Raw genomic sequence first — 19,860 nt, forward strand, 5'->3', positions numbered from 1 at the left:
TTTCTTCAATTCTTCAGTTACTGTTGTTGCTCCTTTTCTTTTTCTTAACCTAAAAAATGTTAATATGACTTAAATCTTTAAACCCAAACTTAAAATAGATAAAGTACTAACACAGAAATTTCAGATTTTTACCTGCTTTTAATATCTGGTTCTTCAACGAACTCGTAGATATCTGTATTTTTTAACCGGAAATCCTTTCCTTCCTCAGATGAGGATGAGGTTTTTACTCTCATCACATCACTTGAAATGGGAATAGCGGCATGACAATTTCGGATTCCTTGTACTGGCAGAGCATTTTTAAATCTCTGGTTAAGTTTTTTGAGTACGCTGAATCTGCTCATTTGAAACAAAGTCACAATTGATTCCGTGAACATTTTCTTTTGCCCATTGGAATAGCTCATCAGGTGTTTGAATTTGGTCGTCAGCTTTAGATTGGAGGTTGGCTCTGTCAACCTTCCGTTTTAATGTTCCGCCTAAACCATCACTTGGACCTTTTCCATGTGAAGTTGCAAAATAATGCCATTCCGCTGGTATTTGAAAATCTTCCTCATGATGCAGCAAGTTCAGCAAATTGTACCGATTTTTATATTGAGATGCTGCACCATCCGAAAAATAAATTATTTTAGAAATGTCTGGGATTTTATTTTTCAGAAACGATGTCAGTACTTCCTGGAAACTATAAACTGCTGTTGTATTATGCGTCAAGTTGTCTGAAATGATTATCAAATTTAGAGGTACTATATTGTCGACATTTTCATCAATGGATCTATAATAGCAAGCAAATGGATGGATTGTCGCTTGACTATTATTCCAATAAGCTCCTTGGACACTGTTTTGAAGTAAAATGAGTAATTTTCTGAGAAGTCAGCAACAACAAGTACTTGTCCAACTTCGAGATTCTTTTTCGTAGTTTGAAAAAATTCAGCCTGTTGACGAGCAATAAAATCATGCTGAAGGAATTTTGGAATAGATTCTACCAAATTATCAACGAAATCATCAGTTGATTTCACAATCGTTTCCAAAGAACATCGATCTACTTGAGTCCATTGTTTATACGTTATTTCATCTACAAAGTTATCATTGAAAATATTTTCGATCGTTCTTCTTAATTTTGTCGAGCCAGGACAGTTACTACAGGTTCCCAAATAGCAGTCACTCGTAGGCCGAGGACAAATAACCATTTTCAAGCAATCTCGATATGAAGAAAACGGTTGACTTTCATCGCTACATTTTAATTTGTCAAGTTTTGCACCATGAAATGACAGTTTAAAATTTTCGTGAATGAGACAGACACAAACTACGTGAGTGCCAGATGAACCTGCTAGAACACATTCAGGGGGTCTCAGACTAGCAAATTTTGAAAAACTGACTTTTTCAAATGGGTATTTCTGCTTGAACAATTGATAAATTTCATTTAAATTACCCAAAATCAGCCGTTTTTGTTTTGGAACCCGTTGACCATTCTCATGAACAGATTTAAATTCTTTTTTACCTGGTAACTCTCTACTTACATCTTGATTTCGATAAAATTGTTGAATTTTCTCTTCAGTAGTTTTTAATAATGAATGACCTTTGTTTCTTTGTGGAGTGAATAGAATGCCATCTTCACTGACTTTTTGTTTTACTTTTTTCACCATGTATGTAGATGCTTCAAAAGAAACATCAACAATTTTTTCTGTTGACCAACTTAAAGGCAAAACAGATAAAATCTGTAATTTTTCACTCACTTTGCTGCAGTTATTAAATTTTTCTTTTAGCTGATTTATTATTTCTTTTCCGGTTAATTCAGGAGTATCGTCAATGTTCAATTGTTTATTTTTAATTGTGTCAGAATCATTTTCCATAAGATGTTCAAAGCATGATTGCAGTTTCGATGTCATCTCATGATATTTCCGTTGAGCGTATGTTTTTGATCGATCTAAATCTTTTTTTTTTACAGGAGATAAATTAAAAATTTTGGCAATAGAATTAAGGCGATCTAGATGTATTTCAGTAGGTGTAAAAGTTTCGCCGGTTGAGCTGCACATTTCAAATGTTGAAGTTGTCACATTTGACAACTGCAAGTTCTCAGATAAATTAGAGGACATTTTTTCGTCCACCAGGCTTTGAATTAATATTGGAGTTCCTACTTGGTCAGGTGTTTCGGATGGTTTTGATGATTTGGAAACGGAATCTTCAGAGACACTCTCAACTAGTTGACTTTCTTCGACATTCACAGTTTTTTCAAATATTTCAACTTCATTTTGATGTTCTGGTAATTCACTATAGACTCTTTTAGTACACGAAATGCATAGTTTACTTCCCGGTATAATGGAAGGTAACCTAATCTTACACTGTTCGAACAATTTTAAACTGACTGGTCTCAAAGATTTACGAACTATACTGTCATGAAGTTTAAAGGGATCAGCACAAGATTTTTGATTTGAAGTATATTTGATACGATACTGTTTGTCATGTTGAGAGCAAATAAAACTAACATCTGTACCACTTCTAGAATTCAGAGTAATCTGATCTTCGTCAGAAAAATCTTTGCAATTAATAAATTTTTCTTCAGAGCATATTTCATTCTTAAATAATCCAATCGAACACTTTTTATTTTCCATCACTAATCTCTTATTTTTTCTGCACTCAAAATTTTAACTAGATAATGTCCTCAAATTAAACACTTGATAAGATAATTGTTATAAGTTTAGAATTTGAAGAAAGAGTTATTTCTAGACACTTACTTAGAATGATGACTGTCTTCGAAATAAAAATCAGAAAGGTTAACTTTATCTTACACGTAAAGATTCAAACGTCACGCCACAGATGTCACCACTTCTTCTACTTTAACATCAAATGATAATACAGGTGTCAGTATAAAGTTTTTTACGAGTTTTATTTTGAAAATGATCCCCAAAAATGTCATTAATGTTTTTCTCAACATTATGTCACAAAATGAAATTTCAACCGTTCAAAACATAAAAATTACGCGAGTTGCCCAACTAAATTATAAAAAAAAAAATTTAAGAAAAATTTTTTTTTTTAACAAATTTCAAAAATTCATATTTTTGAAAAACAAAAACACAATTCCAAAAATTTCAGGATCTTTTTAAGATTGGTACAAGGTAGTACACAAAAAATTTCAGCCAAAAATTTATTGTCGACGGTCAATTTTGACAATTTTCAAAAATTCAAAATTTCACAAATTGGAGATTTTTCAAAATTTTTTTTTGGAAATTTTTTTTTTAATAGCCCCAAGTATCCCCTTTGAAGTTTACCATAAGCGATTTTTTTAATTGCAATAGTTTTCGAGATTTTTGAAACATAAATTTAAAAAATATGGAAAATAGTGAAATTTTGGATTTTGCATAACTTTTGAAAAAAATTTTTTTAATTTTTTTCCTTTGGCAGAACTTCGTTATAGGATAAAAGAAAACTTCTGACCAAAATTTATCCAAATCGAAAGGGGTCGAGTCCAACTATTGGTCGATTTGACATGGAATGACCCTATTGTGATTTAAAAAATTTCATCTGTTTTTATAAAAACTGTATTGATGCCTCCAGAGCTAGCGGAGGTGCTGCTATATATGCAAACCCCTGCACCTTTCCAGAGGAAATCAATTTAAATGTAAATCTTGAAACAGTAGCTATTAAAACAAAATTCACTAAAGCTATTTCTATCTGTAACATCTATTTACCAAATAGCTCTTAACTCAATATCCCAGAGTTATAAAACTTAATACAAAATCGGCCAAAGCCTCTAATAATTTTAGGAGACTTCAAATTTCATCATCCTCTCTGGGGTTCCGAAAGACATGACCAAAGAGGCTTATTGTTAGCGGAATGGCTAAACACTCACGCTGACTTAATTATGCTAAACACAGGAGACCCAACAAACTTTAATAGTAGTAATGCAATAATGTAACTTATTAAATTCGTGCTTACAGTTGCATGTTTCTGTGATTGTCGGACAATTGCGAGGTAAGACTGATAATTATCATAGCTGTCGAATTTCCTTCCTTTTACACGCATATACAGCTGCACATATTACAATTTGTAGTGTAGTTTATAGTAAGATAGAATATCAACTGGTATAGATGGTATAGACCTAACAATTGCATCTAGTGAACTGGCTATACCTCTTGATTAGTTTGTTCTAAAGGACACATCCAACAGTGACCACTTCCCTAATGTTATTAAATTATCTACAAACAACAACCATCAGCACCTTCACACAGAGGTCCCAAAAAAATGGATTTTCAACCAGGTTTATTGGTTCGTGTATCAAGAGTCTATCGACAATTTTCTCCTAAGCTAGAAAATGGATACTACATTGAATAATAGCTCTATAAATGGTAGTTTATATTAGTTTATATTATTAAGTAATGGATAAATTTTCAAATTGTATTCTAAGCGCGGCCAAAGTAGCAATCCCAAGATCTTCAGGTAAGGCAAGGAAAAAAAAAACATCCTTGGTGGGACCAGAAATGTGACGGGGTAATTAAAGACAGTAAGAAAGCACAAAAAACTATTATAAGAACAGAAACAAAGACCCAGATGATAAATTTAAAATTGATTATAAAATGAAAAAAGCAAGAAAAAGAACATTAAAAAGTTAACGAAGAGAGTCCTGGCAAAGCTAGTAAAGACATCAACCTTCTAGAAGAGCTGATCGAACCAACTCTTGATAAACTACTCGCATAGTCTAAAACAACGGGGTTTAAATTTTCAAAAACAAAGACGGAGTATATGCTTTTCATCAGAGGATATTAGAGAAATGAAATCAACTTAATGTTTGGGGGACAACCTATTAAACGAGCCTATCCTTTAAAAATATTGGGTATGATCCATAATTCCAAGCTATTATGGAAGTAGTAAAAAATATAGGATATAAAATATTAAGCATTATAAAATCTCTGGCATCAACTGTCTGGGGAGCTGAGAAAAACTATCCTATAACCACCTACAATGGTATAATTATACAAAAAATAGAGTACGGATCTGTAATTTACGACTTGGCCCAGCCCAACGTACTTGAAGCATTAGAGATATTACAAAATTCAGTGCTAAAGATATCACTCGGTGCCTATAGGACAAGCCCGATAGTAAGCTTTTTAGTAGAAGCATCAGAAATCCCATTAACTGAGAGACGTAAAGAACTAATCTTGACCTATGTGGCGAAAATAAGATCATCACCAGACAATCCAGTTAAGGAGAGCATCTTCAAGAATTCCTCCTTAGACGGAAACTATTTTCAGTATCCAATTCCACCGAAACCTCTAAGAGTAAGATGAAAAAGATACTCTTGCGAAATTAATCTGGAACTCTCGAGTGAATGTATAAATATAGCAAGACCATGACCCCCTTGGTTTAACTTAAGTTAATTAATAAATCTGGAACTATCCGAAAACCCCCGTAAGGACACTTCATCTCTAGTATTCAGAAATTTGTTCCTAGAACTCAAAGAGAAATACAAGAATTACCAGGAATACTATACTGATGGATCTAAAGTAGATAATAATGCTGGATGTTCTGTGATTTCCAATAACACATCCCACGGCTTCAGATTACAGAGTTATCGATCAATATACTTGTGAAGATTGGGCCATACATAATGCTATCAAATTAATAGAAGAAAATCCAGCACCTTACCAAGTCGTTATCTTTTCTCACTCCAAATCTACCTTACAAGCTATTGGAAACACTTTTAACTGCAATCCTCTAATAAATCAAATCCCAAATAAAGTCATTGAGCTGATCAACGATGGCTATGAAATTATTTTAGGATAGATTCCTTGCCATTATGGGATAACGGGAAATAAAACCGCAGATCGAGAGGCTAACGAGGCAACACAAAGAAATTACTGCCTGACATAGATCTAATCCCTACCCTTAAAAATTTGAACAAGTACATAAAAGCCTTGGTTAAAAATTACTGGGACGATAGATAGAGAAACGGTCCTACATTTAAATTAACCAGGTACGGAAGTTTATCACTGAAAACTTCCTTCAGTTCATTTTCTCAAGAAAGGACCGAGTAGTTATTTCAAGACTTCGTATTGGCTGTACAAAACTGACACACTCGTTCTTAATGACAAAAAGACCTAGCTATCGCTGCCATAACTGAGGTGAAATTCTGACAATAAAGTACATTTTCATAGAGTGTAACAATTATAACCTAGGAAAATGGAAGATAAATCTACTAAACAACATGGCAAGCTGTTTGAGTGACCATTCTAGATGCCTGAAGACTTAAGAATTTATCAAAATGATTAAATTATTTAGAAAAATATGATTACGGATAAATTTGAATTATTTATTTATTTATTTTATCTTTTCCTTTTATAATTAATCATTAGTTAAAAAATTGAATTAATTTTTCATATGTTTAATATAAAATGAAAAATGTAAGACTGTTGTAACTGAGGTCTTAAATGACCCTTGTTGTTAAGGCGATCGTTAAATAAATTAAAAAAAAAAAAAATTAGGAGGACGGTTGACCCTAAAGGCCCTCCCTGCAACTTCCCGCTCATTTTGTACTTAAGTGCTCAAAATTACACATTACATTTTTGAGCTCTTCAAGCTCAAAAATATGATTTTCGTGTCATTTTGAACTCTTTGAGCTCAAGACTTTAATAGCAGTTTAATAAAATACAACTGTTTGAATTTTCAAACGGCAATAACTTTTGAATGAATGAACCGATTTTCACGCGGTTGGTGGCATAACGACGTAGTTTTTAAAGTCTCATAAAAAACCTTTGAGTATGAATGGATCGAACTAGGAATTTCAGAGTGATTCTAAAAAACACTTTTTTCGGTTTTCTTTCGACAACGATAACTCACGAACGAGTCAACCGATTTGGACCGAACTGGCGGATATCAACGTGATCTTTTTGATGTAAAGAGCTGATTAGTTTTTTAAATCGATCGATAAAGCCGTTTAAAAGTTATTAAAAAAAAACCACATTTTAAAAATTTTTTTCACTAGCAGGAAAGCAGTAGAAACAATCAAATTAGAAATCGGAGAACATGAAATTACATCACAACCATTCATCCGATACCTGGGAGTGATGCTCGATGCCCGACTGAACTTTAAACAACAAGTCGAACATGTGAGTACTAAAGCATCAGCAGTGGTAGCTAGTCTATCACGACTAATGCCGAACGTCGGAGGTCCAAAGCAGAGCAGAAGACTATTATTATCATCTGTGGTCACATCAGTGCTCACGTACGGAATATCCATTTGGGCTGACGCATTAGAATTACAAGAAGCATGGAGAAAGGCTGGACCAGTATACCGTCTGAGTGCCTTAAGAGTAGCTTGCGTCTTCCTAACAATATCTGAGGAAGCAGTGTGCGTCATTTCTGGAACTCTGCCCCTCAGAGTCCTAGCTGAAGAAAGACGAAACCTATACCAACAGAAAAGGTCAACCACACTTAGCCACGAAGAACTCAGAACAGAAGAACGATATCGCAGCATCGTACGATGGCAATTGCAGTGGGATGCCGCAGGAAAAGGTAGATGGACTTATCGTCTTATACCAAAGATCGACGTTTGGATGAACCGGAGCCACGGTCAAGTCAACTATTACCTGACGCAGTTGTTGTCAGGACATGGGTGCTTCCGAGAGTATCTACACCGCTTCAAGCACGGCAACTCTCCGGAGTGCCCGTCCTGCCCAGGAGTTGCTGTCGATGCAGAGCACGTTTTCTTTATGTGCCCACGTTTTGACCCTCAGCGAGATGAGTTAAAGAATTGTTTGAACAAGAAAGTCCAACCAGAGACGTTAGTAGAAGCAATGTTGTCGACTGAAGCTGCCTGGAACGCCACAAGCACTTTCGCCACAGAAGTTCTTACCGAACTGCGTTCCATTGAGAGAAAAAGATCCAAAGTCAGAATTTAGAAGGAAGGTAGAAACAACACCTTAGCCACAAGAAGGAAAAGCGGCAGCTAATTCCTCCCCCTGCGATGTAATGCCTACACGGCGGTTTCCATAGGGGATAAGAGGATAGAAGAAAAGAGGTTTAGGGTTTAGTGAGTATGGGCGTTAGTGTCGAGTATTTGCATGACACTGCGTCGAGTCTCACATATCCAGGCGAAACATCTATGCCTGGAATCCGTAAAAAGGATTCCCCCCTCCTGGAAAAAAAAAAAAAAAAAAAAAACACACACACACACACAGACATCATTGTAAAAATAATCAGGAAAGCTTCTTAGGGCTTCAAAACGTCAAGGTCCTTCGAAACCTTGATTTTTGCAAAACGGGGTAAAACCAATAACTTCCCGATTTTTGAAAATTTTCAATTTTCTCAGCGGGAAGTTAAAAATAATAAAATAATTTTTAACAATTTGTAAGTTATTGATTTCACTCCGAATTTCGAAAATCAAGTTTTCATCAGATTTCGACGTTTTGAGATCCTAAGAAGCTTCCCTAAATGTTTTCGTGATGATGTCCGTATGTCTGTATATCTATGTCTGTGTCTGTGCGCACGCATGTGTGTGTGTGTGTGTGTGTGTGTGTGTGTGTGTGTGTGTGTGTGTGTTATCGTTGGCGAAAAAATTCGGAAAAAAATGAATTTTTTTTAATTTTTCCAAATTTTTTGCGGTCTGATCAATTTGTGTTTAAAAGTAAATCATAAGATTCGAAGAAATGCGTCGAATGCTATTTACCCTGTGAAAATCGGTCTATTCATTCAAAAGTAATTGCAATTTAAAAATTTAAAGAATTTAAAGAATGAAAAGTAAAATTTTAAGCGCTTAGGTACAAAATTAGCGGGAAGCTGCAGGGATGGCCTCTCGGGTCAACCGTAGTGTTGTCTAGATAACCTAATGCTGTATTTTGTACACGATTTGGATTTTTTACCTTGACTTAATACTCCTATAGTGTCGTCAAAAGTCATGGCTTTAATGTTCAAGGACGCAAGTATCGCCTCCTTGTCGGCGAGGGTCGGATCATCATTGCTAGGCACTTTTGCTGACAGGATGCAACACATATCGCAAAGATTCACGTTAACGGCACGTAAATCTGCTCTACTCAGAGGTGACCCCTGAAAAAGAAAGAAAATCAAATTTAAAAGAAAATTTTCGATTTCTTCAGCAAAAAGTCTTGAATGAGTTCTAAGAAAATTAGTTTTAATCTGAGGATAGATGAAAAATTTATAAGTTACGTACATTCAGTACAGATATTTTTGGTAAATTTTGTAACATTTTCCATTCGCGTCGTATGTAGTCAACAGACCCAACTATTACTACATGTTTAAGCTCATGGTAATGAAAATTGGAAGCTCGTAATGGCATAACCAGGTTTCTCAGTCCTATTAAAGGTGAATCAGGATCGGCAAACAAACAAACTACAACGTGACCATTGAGTACTGTCATTGCCGCCTGGTTCCGATCAAGTATACAGTCTTCAAGGTTGCGTGAAGGACTCCAGTGAAACATTCCCGTGGAGTCGTATTTCATTTCAGTTTTCTCAAAATCAAAATCTTTGGCCTGATCATCAGCAATTCCAACCTGAAGACCACCGTTGTTGTTGACGTTTGTACCTCCTGAGCCTCTACTTGTTGGCCTGCAAATCATTGTTTTTGTTCAAGGTAATTTGAAGAGAGTAACATTTTATCACTTTGACATGCTCGAGAGTTGTTTATGTGTATTTCGAAACTTCAACAGCGTCATTGTTTCATAAAGTAAATATCAATGGAATATTACGGAAATTTTTCTTTGAGCGATTTTGATTACAGAATGCAAGAAAATTTAATTATAGAGAATTAGACGCATTGCTCATGCAAGAAAATATGTCAAATCAACAAAAAATTTTGCTGAACTAATCATATTTCTTACTTTTTAAAATCATTAATAATAATGGTTCATCGCTTACAAAATTTTGGTTTTTAGAGAAAACAAGTCATCAATTTTTTTTGATTGGAGATGTTTTCTTATCATAAATATAAAAACATTTCTGCAAAAAAAAAAGAAAGTGAAATGACGACAAAAAATATTAGTTACTCTCATTACTTAATTGCTGAACTTACTCGGAACTATATCAAAATTATAAACTTTATTCTATGATAATTTATTACTGTTACTGTTATTAATATTAATAAACATTTATAACATAGCAAAGCCAACAAATAAAAAGAAATCATTCAATTAATAGGTATAATACATAAAAAATTTATTAAAAAATCAAAAACTAATGTGACTCAATTATCTCTAATTTTAATTGAAGCAAACTATTTCATGGAATAACATAGAAAAATTGGTTATATTCACGTAATAATATGAAAGTATATATAAAAATCACAATACGTTTGATATGTTAACAGCATAAGCGTACATGAGTTTTTTGACTTCATAGGCAAGATGGTAGCCAGAGTATGCAGAGTCCTCTTGTGATCTGTAATCAAAAGGTGATGTACGGTCTTTAACTTAGCATCACCAAAGTGATTGTTGTGTCATATAACTTCTTTCATCAATTTTTTCACCACCTTTTTAAATTAATATTGTTTGGATGTAAACATTTTGGATTAATTGATTTAATGAACATAAACACTGACTGGAAATTGTTGAATGAAATTAAAAGTAATACAACTGATTAGTTGGAGCGTAAAAGCAATCTGTAATAGTATGGTAAAATGTGTATTTCGTTAATTGATTAAGGAAAAAATATGAATTTTATAAAAATGATGAATTTTAAATAATTAGAGTGTTATTATCCTCAACCCTGTACATGTGTGTGTGTGTGTGTGTGTGTGTGTGTGTGTTCGTGAAATCACAATTTTTTGCATCCGAAAATGGTTTATAACTCCTATCCTACCGTACTGATCATTAGTGAAATCTAATCGGCTGTTAACCTCAAGAAATAATGTCTGATGCCATTTTTTCAACGAACGTGTGTAGGTTAATTATGCTATTAATTTATCTATTAGAAGAAGGGTTGCATGGAATGAATGAAATATAGTAATACTATCTATAACATACCTCTGATTATATGGTGGATTTGGGCTCGACAAACTGTCATTGGTTGTTCTATTTACATTTGGCTTGACTTTATTTACTTGTTTCGTCGAATTTATTGTCGTCATTCCTACTGAGTTTCGATGATTTCTTAGAGCTATAGCATATGATTATTATTATTAGTATTATGACATTTCAAATATCACTGCTGTATCAATTGCACTGAAAAAGAACTGCTTGATTCAAGAAAAATATTTTTTTCAGAATTTTTCTTTTGTTATAGAATATTTAGCTCTTTCAACTTCCTGCTTTAAAAATCAGTGATTAAAAAAAAATGTGTGTGTAAACCTCTCATAACGGTTGGACCGATTAAAACGCGTTCAACAGCATTCCAAAGAGTTTCAACAAACTTAGATTTGCTAAAAATTTGAAACGATTCGGCTCGATAGATTTTGAGAATTATTAAAAATTAAATCTTTTAAAAAAATATTTCAATCATCAATTATTCTTATAATTATCTAACCGCCTTTGGAGCTAAAACACCGTCGGTTGCTAAAACCTCATTAAAGACGGTTGCTTTGTTCGGGAGATATCGTTGACAAAAAATTTAAAAATAAATATTTTTTGGAATAACTTCAAATTTTTATGTTGAATCATTTTGCAGGTAATGAACTTTCTTTTTTTACTCATAAAACCGCGTTGAATGCTTCAAACAAAATAGAAATCAGTCAATTCGTTTAAGAGATATCATTGTCAAAAAAATTCGGAAATGGCTCTTTACTGAAATATGGACAGTGGAGTTGCTCGGTAGATTTTACTGTAAAAATGCTTACCGTACGATGAACGGTGTGACTCAATGGATGCACATGAAATAATGTTATGAAGCGGGAAATAGTTGAAGTTACGCATTAATTTTAACGTGAAGCGTTCCACATTTACGTAACAGGAAATAGAAAAGATAAGGATTGAGATAGGATGAGGAGAGGACCTTCTCATTGGGCGTTTATAGAATAAGTGAGAAAAAATTCGGATGGCTTGGACTGGAATTCGAACCTAGAACCTTCCGAAGTCATATCAGCTGCTCTACTTTTTTTTTTTGTTTGAAAAAGGTTATTTATTTTGTTTGTTTATCTGTTTATACATAATTAAGTAACAAATACCTTATAAAAACTTACTCACTAATTTTAAAAATTTTAATATTTTAGTAGTCTTCATATGAAACGTCTCTCTAAAAAATAGTTATATTAGATATAATATTAACTTGAAAAATGCCTGTTATGCAGTGACTATTAATTAAATAAATAAATATGTGATGGAGAAAAAGTTGAAATAATAATAATAAAAACCATCAAAACAGTATATGTCGACAGCTCTACTATTCAAGCTACCCGGTCTGTATCAAATTTCCGTTCACTTTATTCTATATCCATTGAGTCACACCATCCATCGTACGGTAAGCATTTTTACACATGAAATAATGCTGTGAAGCGGTAAAGGCGGACCGATCAGAGAAAATTTTTCGGTCACCGAAAAATTAATTCGGGTAATCCAGGAATCGAACCCGGTTCTTTTAATTACGCGCCGAAGGCTTTTCTACTTAAGCTATCTAAGACACCATCTAAGAATACGATTCAGTGACCTAATAAGACCCTTCATACAATAAATTGTCATTTCTCGGCGGTGACATCACAAATTACTGGATTCTGTCTGTTTTACTTGCACATAGTAGGCGACCTTATCGACTTGCTCTTACGGGAAAAAAATGTACTAAGTAACATCGTACTTTTCTATAACTCAAATTGTACTCTGTACCCAGCATCATTGTAATGAATGATTTATTTAAAAGAGAAATTTCCAAAGAAATATTGAATTAAATTTTATTTAAAGACAAGATTTTTTTAACTTCCCGCTAAGAAAATTGAAAATTTTAAAAAATCGGGAAGTTATTGTTTTTACCCCGTTTTTCGAAAATCGAGTTTTCATCAGATCTCGACGTTTTGAGGTCCTAGGAAGCTTCCCTGACTATTCCCGCGATGGTGTCTATATGTCTGTCTGTATGTATGTGTGTGTGTGTGTGTGTGTGTGTGTGTGTGTGTGTGTGTGTGTGTGTGTGTGTGTGTGTGTGTGTGTGTGTGTGTGTGTATGTATGTAAACCTCTCATAACTTTCGAACGGCTTGACCGATTCGATCGCGGTTGGTGCCATTCGAAAGGGTTCAACTAAACTTAGATTTTGAATACAACTTGGACCGATTCGGACCGATAGATTTTGAGAAATCTTGAAAAAACTGTGAGAAAAAATTTGTTTAAATGTGGTTTTTTTGTAATAGCTTTTAAACGGCTTAACGATAAATTCCAAAAACTAATCAGCTGTTAACATAAAAAAACCACGTCGATCGCCACCAAGCCGGTCAAAATCGGTTGATTCGTTCGTGAGTTATCGTTGACGAAAGATATCGAAAAAAAGTGTTTTTTTCGAATTACACCAGAATTTCCGGTCTGATCAATTTGTGTTTGAAAATATATTATAGAGTTTAAAAATTTGCGTCGAATGTCGCCAACCGCATGAAAATCGGTACATTCATTCAAAAGTTATTGCGGTTTGAAAATTCAAAAAATAGTGTTTTATTGAACTTCTATCAAACTTTTGAGCTTGGAGAGCTCAAAACTACACGAAAATTATATTTTTGAACTCGAAGAGCTCAAAAACGTAATAAGTGCAATTTCGAGCGCTTAATTACGAAAGCAGCGGGAAGTTGCAGGGATGGCCTTCAGGGTCAACCGTTTTCCTAATTTTTTTGTAAATTTTTACGATGCTCCATTGTTGTTATTTATTACTTACATTAATTGTGAAAATCACGATCTTCACATCGTAAAAATTCATGGATAAATAGTAATTTTTGAAATATCAAATTATAAAAAATAAGATATTGAAAGACTAGTCCCAGATTACGATGTTACCATTATAATTTTTACTTTAATTTTTTTTCCGTGTACTTTGAATAAAGAAACTAGTTCTTTAGTCAATAATATAAAATTTTGAAAAGATATCAAAATTATATGGTTAGCGTGTCACAGAGATTTTTGTTCCCCGTGTGCATCCCTCCCTACGCTTAGCATCGGCAACAGTTCCACACTTTGAGTGTCTCTCATTTTCATTATTTTGTATTAATTTATCCATTATATCGTATTGCACCCTTCATAGCGCTCGTACAGTATTAAGGAATAATACTGATTATAGATAATATATCACAGCCCTTACTCGCACGGGTGACACTATACTATCGATCGCAAGCAAGGGACTAGTAATTTTGGCAAATGGCTTGAGAGGCCATCGTGAACGGACACAAAGCCTCAAACGTTTTCACGGCGAGAAAAATCGAAAGACACGTGGGAACCCGCATTGATGTAAGCCGGGTGTGAATCTGGCATCCCTGATCGACTCTCTGCCCAATAATTTGGCAAGTAACTTACAATTTGAGCTTGAGTATTATCCGCACGCCACATCCTCTCGTAACTTCAAAATATTTATTAATTTGTCGAATATTAAATATTAATTTTTTGAGTTCGAATCGATTTCGTAGCGAGTGAGGGGTGTCGCGATAAATTACTTGTCTCGAAAGCCACGTGTTTGGGTCCTCTAGCTGGCCAGTCGTATTTAAATTTATGTTTATATTTGCTATAACAATTATGAGCGGTATTATTATTATATGGTCCATCCGACAGAGGACATCGGCTTTGGACTTAAGTTAAGAACCTTAATTTGTAAATAAATATTTTAATCGGACATGACTACTGGTTTATGTTTTAATCATTATCAGTCAATTTAGATATTATAATTTATTTGTATTTTAGTATCATATTGATAATGTTTCTTAGTTCTATATATTACTTTTTTCTCTCTCTCACTCTCCTAATACTAACTTTATTTTTCTTTCCTCACGGATACCAGCGGATTGGCCCTGAACACAAAGGGTTTGTTATTTCCCAGGAAGAGGAAAAATAACTAGCGTCTAAACGTGCACTAACCCAGTCAGGTTTACAGCTGCAGTGTTACTTAGAAGGTTGAGAGCACCTCCTAAGTCCTCTATTTCTCGAGATAATTCATTTTGGGCGACCTGGACAATGATACGAGGCGACCGATAACTCCGCTGTCAGTCGACGTGAATATTTATCTTGTTACAAGTGTTTGATAATTGATAATCTTGAATAAAAAATCAGAAAAACGGTTGACTTTTTTCGGTTTTCTTTCGACAACGATAATTCACGAACATATCAACCAATTTGGACCGAACTGGCGGCAACCGACGTGGTTTTTTCGAGAAAAACGCGTTTGAAAAAAAAAAAGTGACAGAAAAAGTTAATGTAAAATAGTATTAAAGTAATTAATAAATTGATTATAACTTTTGAACGAATAGGAATTTTGACTTGAAATTTTATATCTATATTTTTGAATAGTTTTACAAGCGATTTATAAAAAAAAAAAAAGTTGAATTTTTTGAAGCCTGTACACGTATTTCTCCCCTTAATGGACAGCATTGTAGTGGAGCTTTTCCCCAAACACCTGCCGCGGGAGAAGAAACACTACGCTAAGAACAGCGAAGTAACACCCTTCACAACTAAGGAACTACAAGTCGCTGTGGACATGGGAGGAACAACACTGACATCAACAAGGGCCCTGCGCTATCTAGGGGTAATGATAGACGAGAAAATATGTTTTCGCGAACACTTCGACGGTGCATGCAAGAAAGCCAGCAAGACGGTGTCTTGCCTAACACGAATTATGACCAACACCATGGGACCAAGAACAAAAAAGAGAAGAGTTCTCCTAGGAGCAGTCCACTTGATACTGCTTTATGGAGCGGAGATATGGACAGACATATTAAAGCTGAAGACCTACCGGCGGAAGATAGCAGCTATACAGTGGCGAGGCGCTCTCAGGGCTGTCTGCGCCTACCGCACAGTTTCCGACGCGGCTGTATTGGTCATTGTGGGAGTCGCGCCCATCGACCTATTAGCGTTCGAAAGAGCAAAACTCTATGATGCTAAAGATAGTGACGATAACATAAAAGACGCAAGAACGAGGATAAAGGCGGAAACGCAGCAAGAGTGGCAGGACCGATGGACATCAAGAGAGACGGGCAGCGCGCCTGATCCCAAACATCAACGTCTGGCTTTCTCGGAAGCACGAGGACACGGACTTTTTCCTGACCCAGCTATTGACGGGACATAAGCAATTCAATGCCTATCTTTTCAAGATGGGTTTGCACAGTACACTGACGTGCAAATACTGTTTAGACAAAATTGACAACGCCGAGCACACGTTTTTCGAGTGTGATCGGTGGAAGGACGACAGAATCAGTACCGAAGAAACAATAGACACCGCACTCTCCCCTGAGAGCTTGGTAACCTGTATGATCAAAAAAGAAGAAAATTGGTCAGCTGTCGCAGCCTACGCACAAAAAAAAACTTTTTCTTAAAAGAAAAAATCGCAGAAAGGGATTAGAAAACAGTAGTAACAAGAAATAATTGTTGTGAGACGCAACATGGACTGGATTGAAGTAATGCTAATGCGGTTCCGATCCAGTCATCTCCGTACCATCCACGGGGGAAGAGAGAGGAGTTTTTTTTAGTGGGTAAAAATGCCACACTACCGACCATCATCTTTCAATGATAGCGGTGTCTTTGGAAGATTTTTTTCGCTTCTCTATAAAAAAAACACACACACACATACACACACACACATACACTCGGGGCAGAAGAGATACTGCTACCGGGCGCGTTTCCCCGAGCGGATGGGAGAACGCTCGCTGTCCTTGGATGACACTTAATCTCTTAGTTGATGAGGTACAGCGGGTAGGAGCCAAGCAAAATAACCAAACAAAATACGCTCCCGTGGACAAAACTCCCCTTTAATGGGTTGGTCGCACTAACTGACCTAACAAGACGATCGTTCCCTGCTGTGACCCACTGGGAGTGACCGGAATCTCGTGTCGTAGTTTCCGACGATGCAGGCCACGGCTGATGTGAGCTTGCTCTGCCGAGGTGTAAGTTGCAGCAGTGGATCAGGAGCCAGCCACTTCGGGCCTTGATCAGGAAGTACGCAGTGAGTGTTAGAGATCGGAATTTTCACCGCTCCGAGCGAGTCTAGTCCGTCCGTGTATTCCGGGGCTGGCTAAGTGTCGGCTAGGCCTCAGGGAACTGGGGTAGGAGTACTATCTCCGAGGGTACACCCGTTCCTAGTTATGACAACCCGCTCCACTCCGTACGATGCGCTGGTGAATTTAAAAGTATGAGTAAAATTCAGGAAAACAACAATAGTGAAAACGGGCCTCATGCCCAACAAGCAGCGATTGAAGCAAGTGCTGAAATGAAGCGGTCGCAAGCGTTTGAACGCCTTGAAAAGCTGACCAGTGAGCTAAATGACTTCATCCAATCTAAGGTCAATATCCACAAGGAGATTAAGACCAAGACGACCAGCGTAGCCAATGCCCTCCAGAGATTCAAGAAACTTGATGAAGAATGGTGTTTAACAGTACGACGCACTTCTCGCACTACACCGGAGAGAAGCATTCAAGCAACTATCGTGAATAAAGAAGCAATGGACACTGGAGCCGAAGGTGACGGTGAATCAGTCGCGGAAGACAGAATCAGAACTAGCAGCAAGTCAACTAAGAGAAAAGATCGATCTTCTCCCGACCCAACGATCTGCCAAGTTGTGAAGAAAAAGGACCTGAAACCAAGCCCTCCGAAAACACGGCAGTGCAGAACGCCGGAAAAAAAGAGGTGACTGAATGGCAGAAGGTCCAATCCAAGAAGGAGAAGAAGGAGCAAGCGAGAGAGCGGTTACCAAAACAACCGGTGAACAAATCTCGGCCGGAGCCTAAGCGGGAAAAACCGCGAAAATTCACCAAACCAGATGCCTTAATTATTCGACCCGTTGAGAAGGCAAAATATGCCGAGATACTGCGTCGGATTAAAAAAGATGTCCCACCAGATCAGACCCGTGACGTCGTTGACAAGGTTCAAAAGACGAATGATGGGAATATGCTCATTACGCTTTCCAGAAAGACCGCAGACAAAGGACAAGCTTTGCTGAAGACCATCAAGAGCATCCTTAAAGAAGAAGCGCAAGTCATCTGTAAAGGCCCAGAGGAACAGCTTGAAATCCGGGACATTGACGACGAAACAACTAAAGACGATGTCCTGCCTTACAAGAGGCAGCTGGAAATGACTACGAAATACCTGAAGATGTCATTAAAATTCGTCCGGCCTACAGAGGTACTCAAACTGCTTCGGTACGATTGCCAGCAGCAATAGTGCAGAAGATACTTGGAAAGACAGGCAAAATAAGGATTGGCTGGGTAAATTGCCGTGTCAGAGCAATTAAGACACCATTACGATGCTATAAGTGCTGGCACTTTGGGCACACTACTGCCCAATGTAAAAGCGAAGTCGACCGATCTGGGCTTTGCATCAAATGTGGGCAAACAGGTCATCAAGCTGCTCAATGCCAAAATAAAGTGAAATGTGCGTTATGTGCGGAAAACCTGGCTCTCAGGACACTGCTCACCGGTCTGGTTCTGGCCGATGTCCAGTCTTCCAAGAAGCACTCCAGAAGCTGACAAATAAACGAACATGAGGATACTGCAGCTTAACATCAATCACTGCGAAGCTGCGCATGACCTGCTTATGCAGACAGTACGGGAATTAAAGCTCGACGTTGTGCTTTTATCGGAGCCATATAAACATTTAGCTGGACAACCTTGGGAGACGGATATCACCACGAAAGCTGTGATCTGGGCTTGTGGTAAGCTCCCTTTCCAGAGTGTAGCTACCAATGGCAGTGCTGGCTTTGTAGCAGCATCAGTAGATGGCATCCGTTTTACAGCTGCTACGCACCACCTAGCCTCTCAATTGCTGAGTTTACTGACTTCTTGGATCGACTGACCGAGGACGCGAAGCAACATCATCCAGTGGCGATAGCCGGGGACTTTAACGCCTGGGCAGTGGACTGGGGCAGTAAGCAGACTAATGCACGAGGAAGAGAGCTGCTAGAAGCTCTTTCTACACTAGATGTAGTCTTGCTCAACAGTGGTGACACGCCGACCCACACCAAAGGTGACGCAAGCTCGATTGTAGACGTCACTTTTGTCAGTACCAGCCTTGCTAAAGGTAACACTAACTGGAAGGTACTGGACATCTACACTGCCAGTGACCATCATGCGATACTCTGGGAAACGTCAAACGACCAGAATCTCCGGGGGCCTATCAAGCAATTTAACACCGTCGGTTGGAAGGTGAAATCTCTTGACCCAGAAGTATTGCTAACAGCCCTCGATAGTGATCCGATAGAGACTGGATGTGCAGAAGAACATACTTACAAGGCTCTGATGATGCGAGTAACACATGCTTGTGATGCCAGTATGCCTCGCAAACGTGTTATGAATTCAAGACCTGCGGTACACTGGTGGAATGATCATATCAGCAACCTCCGTAAAGAGTGTCATCGAAAGAGAAGAATATCACAGCGTGGCTATCAACGACCTTACTCTGCAGTGCTGATCGCAGAGTACAAAAAAGCTCGTCGTGAACTTAATAAGGCCATAAAAGAGAGCAAAAGAAGATGCTGAAAAGAGCTCATATACGAGGTCGACAAAGACGTGTGGGGTCGGCCGTATAAGGTGGTCATGACGCACCTGAAGAAACAACAAATGCCGTCACCTACGTGTCCCCAACTCCTTCAGAAAATCGCCACTGCGCTGTTTCCACAGCAACACAGTCTCAATTATCAGTCAACGCAAGATTAACTGGACGACATTCCACCTGTCACTGAAGAAGAATTGTTGGAGGCCTGTAATCGGGTAGGAAATAATAAAGCGCCGGGATTGGACGGAATCCCTAATATAGCCTTGAAAACCAT

At 37.0% G+C, this 19,860-nt stretch overlaps 2 protein-coding genes across 2 annotated transcripts in view; both read right to left on the reverse strand.

Moving 5' to 3' along the window:
* Positions 1–19,860, reverse strand: part of LOC123265791 (calcium-activated potassium channel slowpoke) — a 400,630-nt gene that overhangs the window by 106,608 nt on the left and 274,162 nt on the right. Inside the window, 4 exon segments of the mRNA XM_044729712.1 lie at positions 8,847–9,030; positions 9,155–9,551; positions 10,320–10,379; positions 10,964–11,096. Coding sequence (XP_044585647.1) covers positions 8,847–9,030; positions 9,155–9,551; positions 10,320–10,379; positions 10,964–11,096 — 774 coding nt within the window.
* On the reverse strand, positions 1,664–2,853 carry LOC123265788. Its single transcript, XM_044729707.1, has 2 exons — positions 1,904–2,853; positions 1,664–1,826 (listed from the first exon to the last, which is right to left on the reverse strand). The coding sequence occupies exons 1-2, from the start codon at positions 2,601–2,603 to the stop codon at positions 1,819–1,821; spliced, it is 708 nt and encodes a 235-aa protein (XP_044585642.1). The 5' UTR covers positions 2,604–2,853; the 3' UTR covers positions 1,664–1,818.

This window comes from Cotesia glomerata, linkage group LG5 (genome assembly GCF_020080835.1).
Source record: "Cotesia glomerata isolate CgM1 linkage group LG5, MPM_Cglom_v2.3, whole genome shotgun sequence".
NCBI lineage: Eukaryota > Metazoa > Arthropoda > Insecta > Hymenoptera > Braconidae > Cotesia > Cotesia glomerata.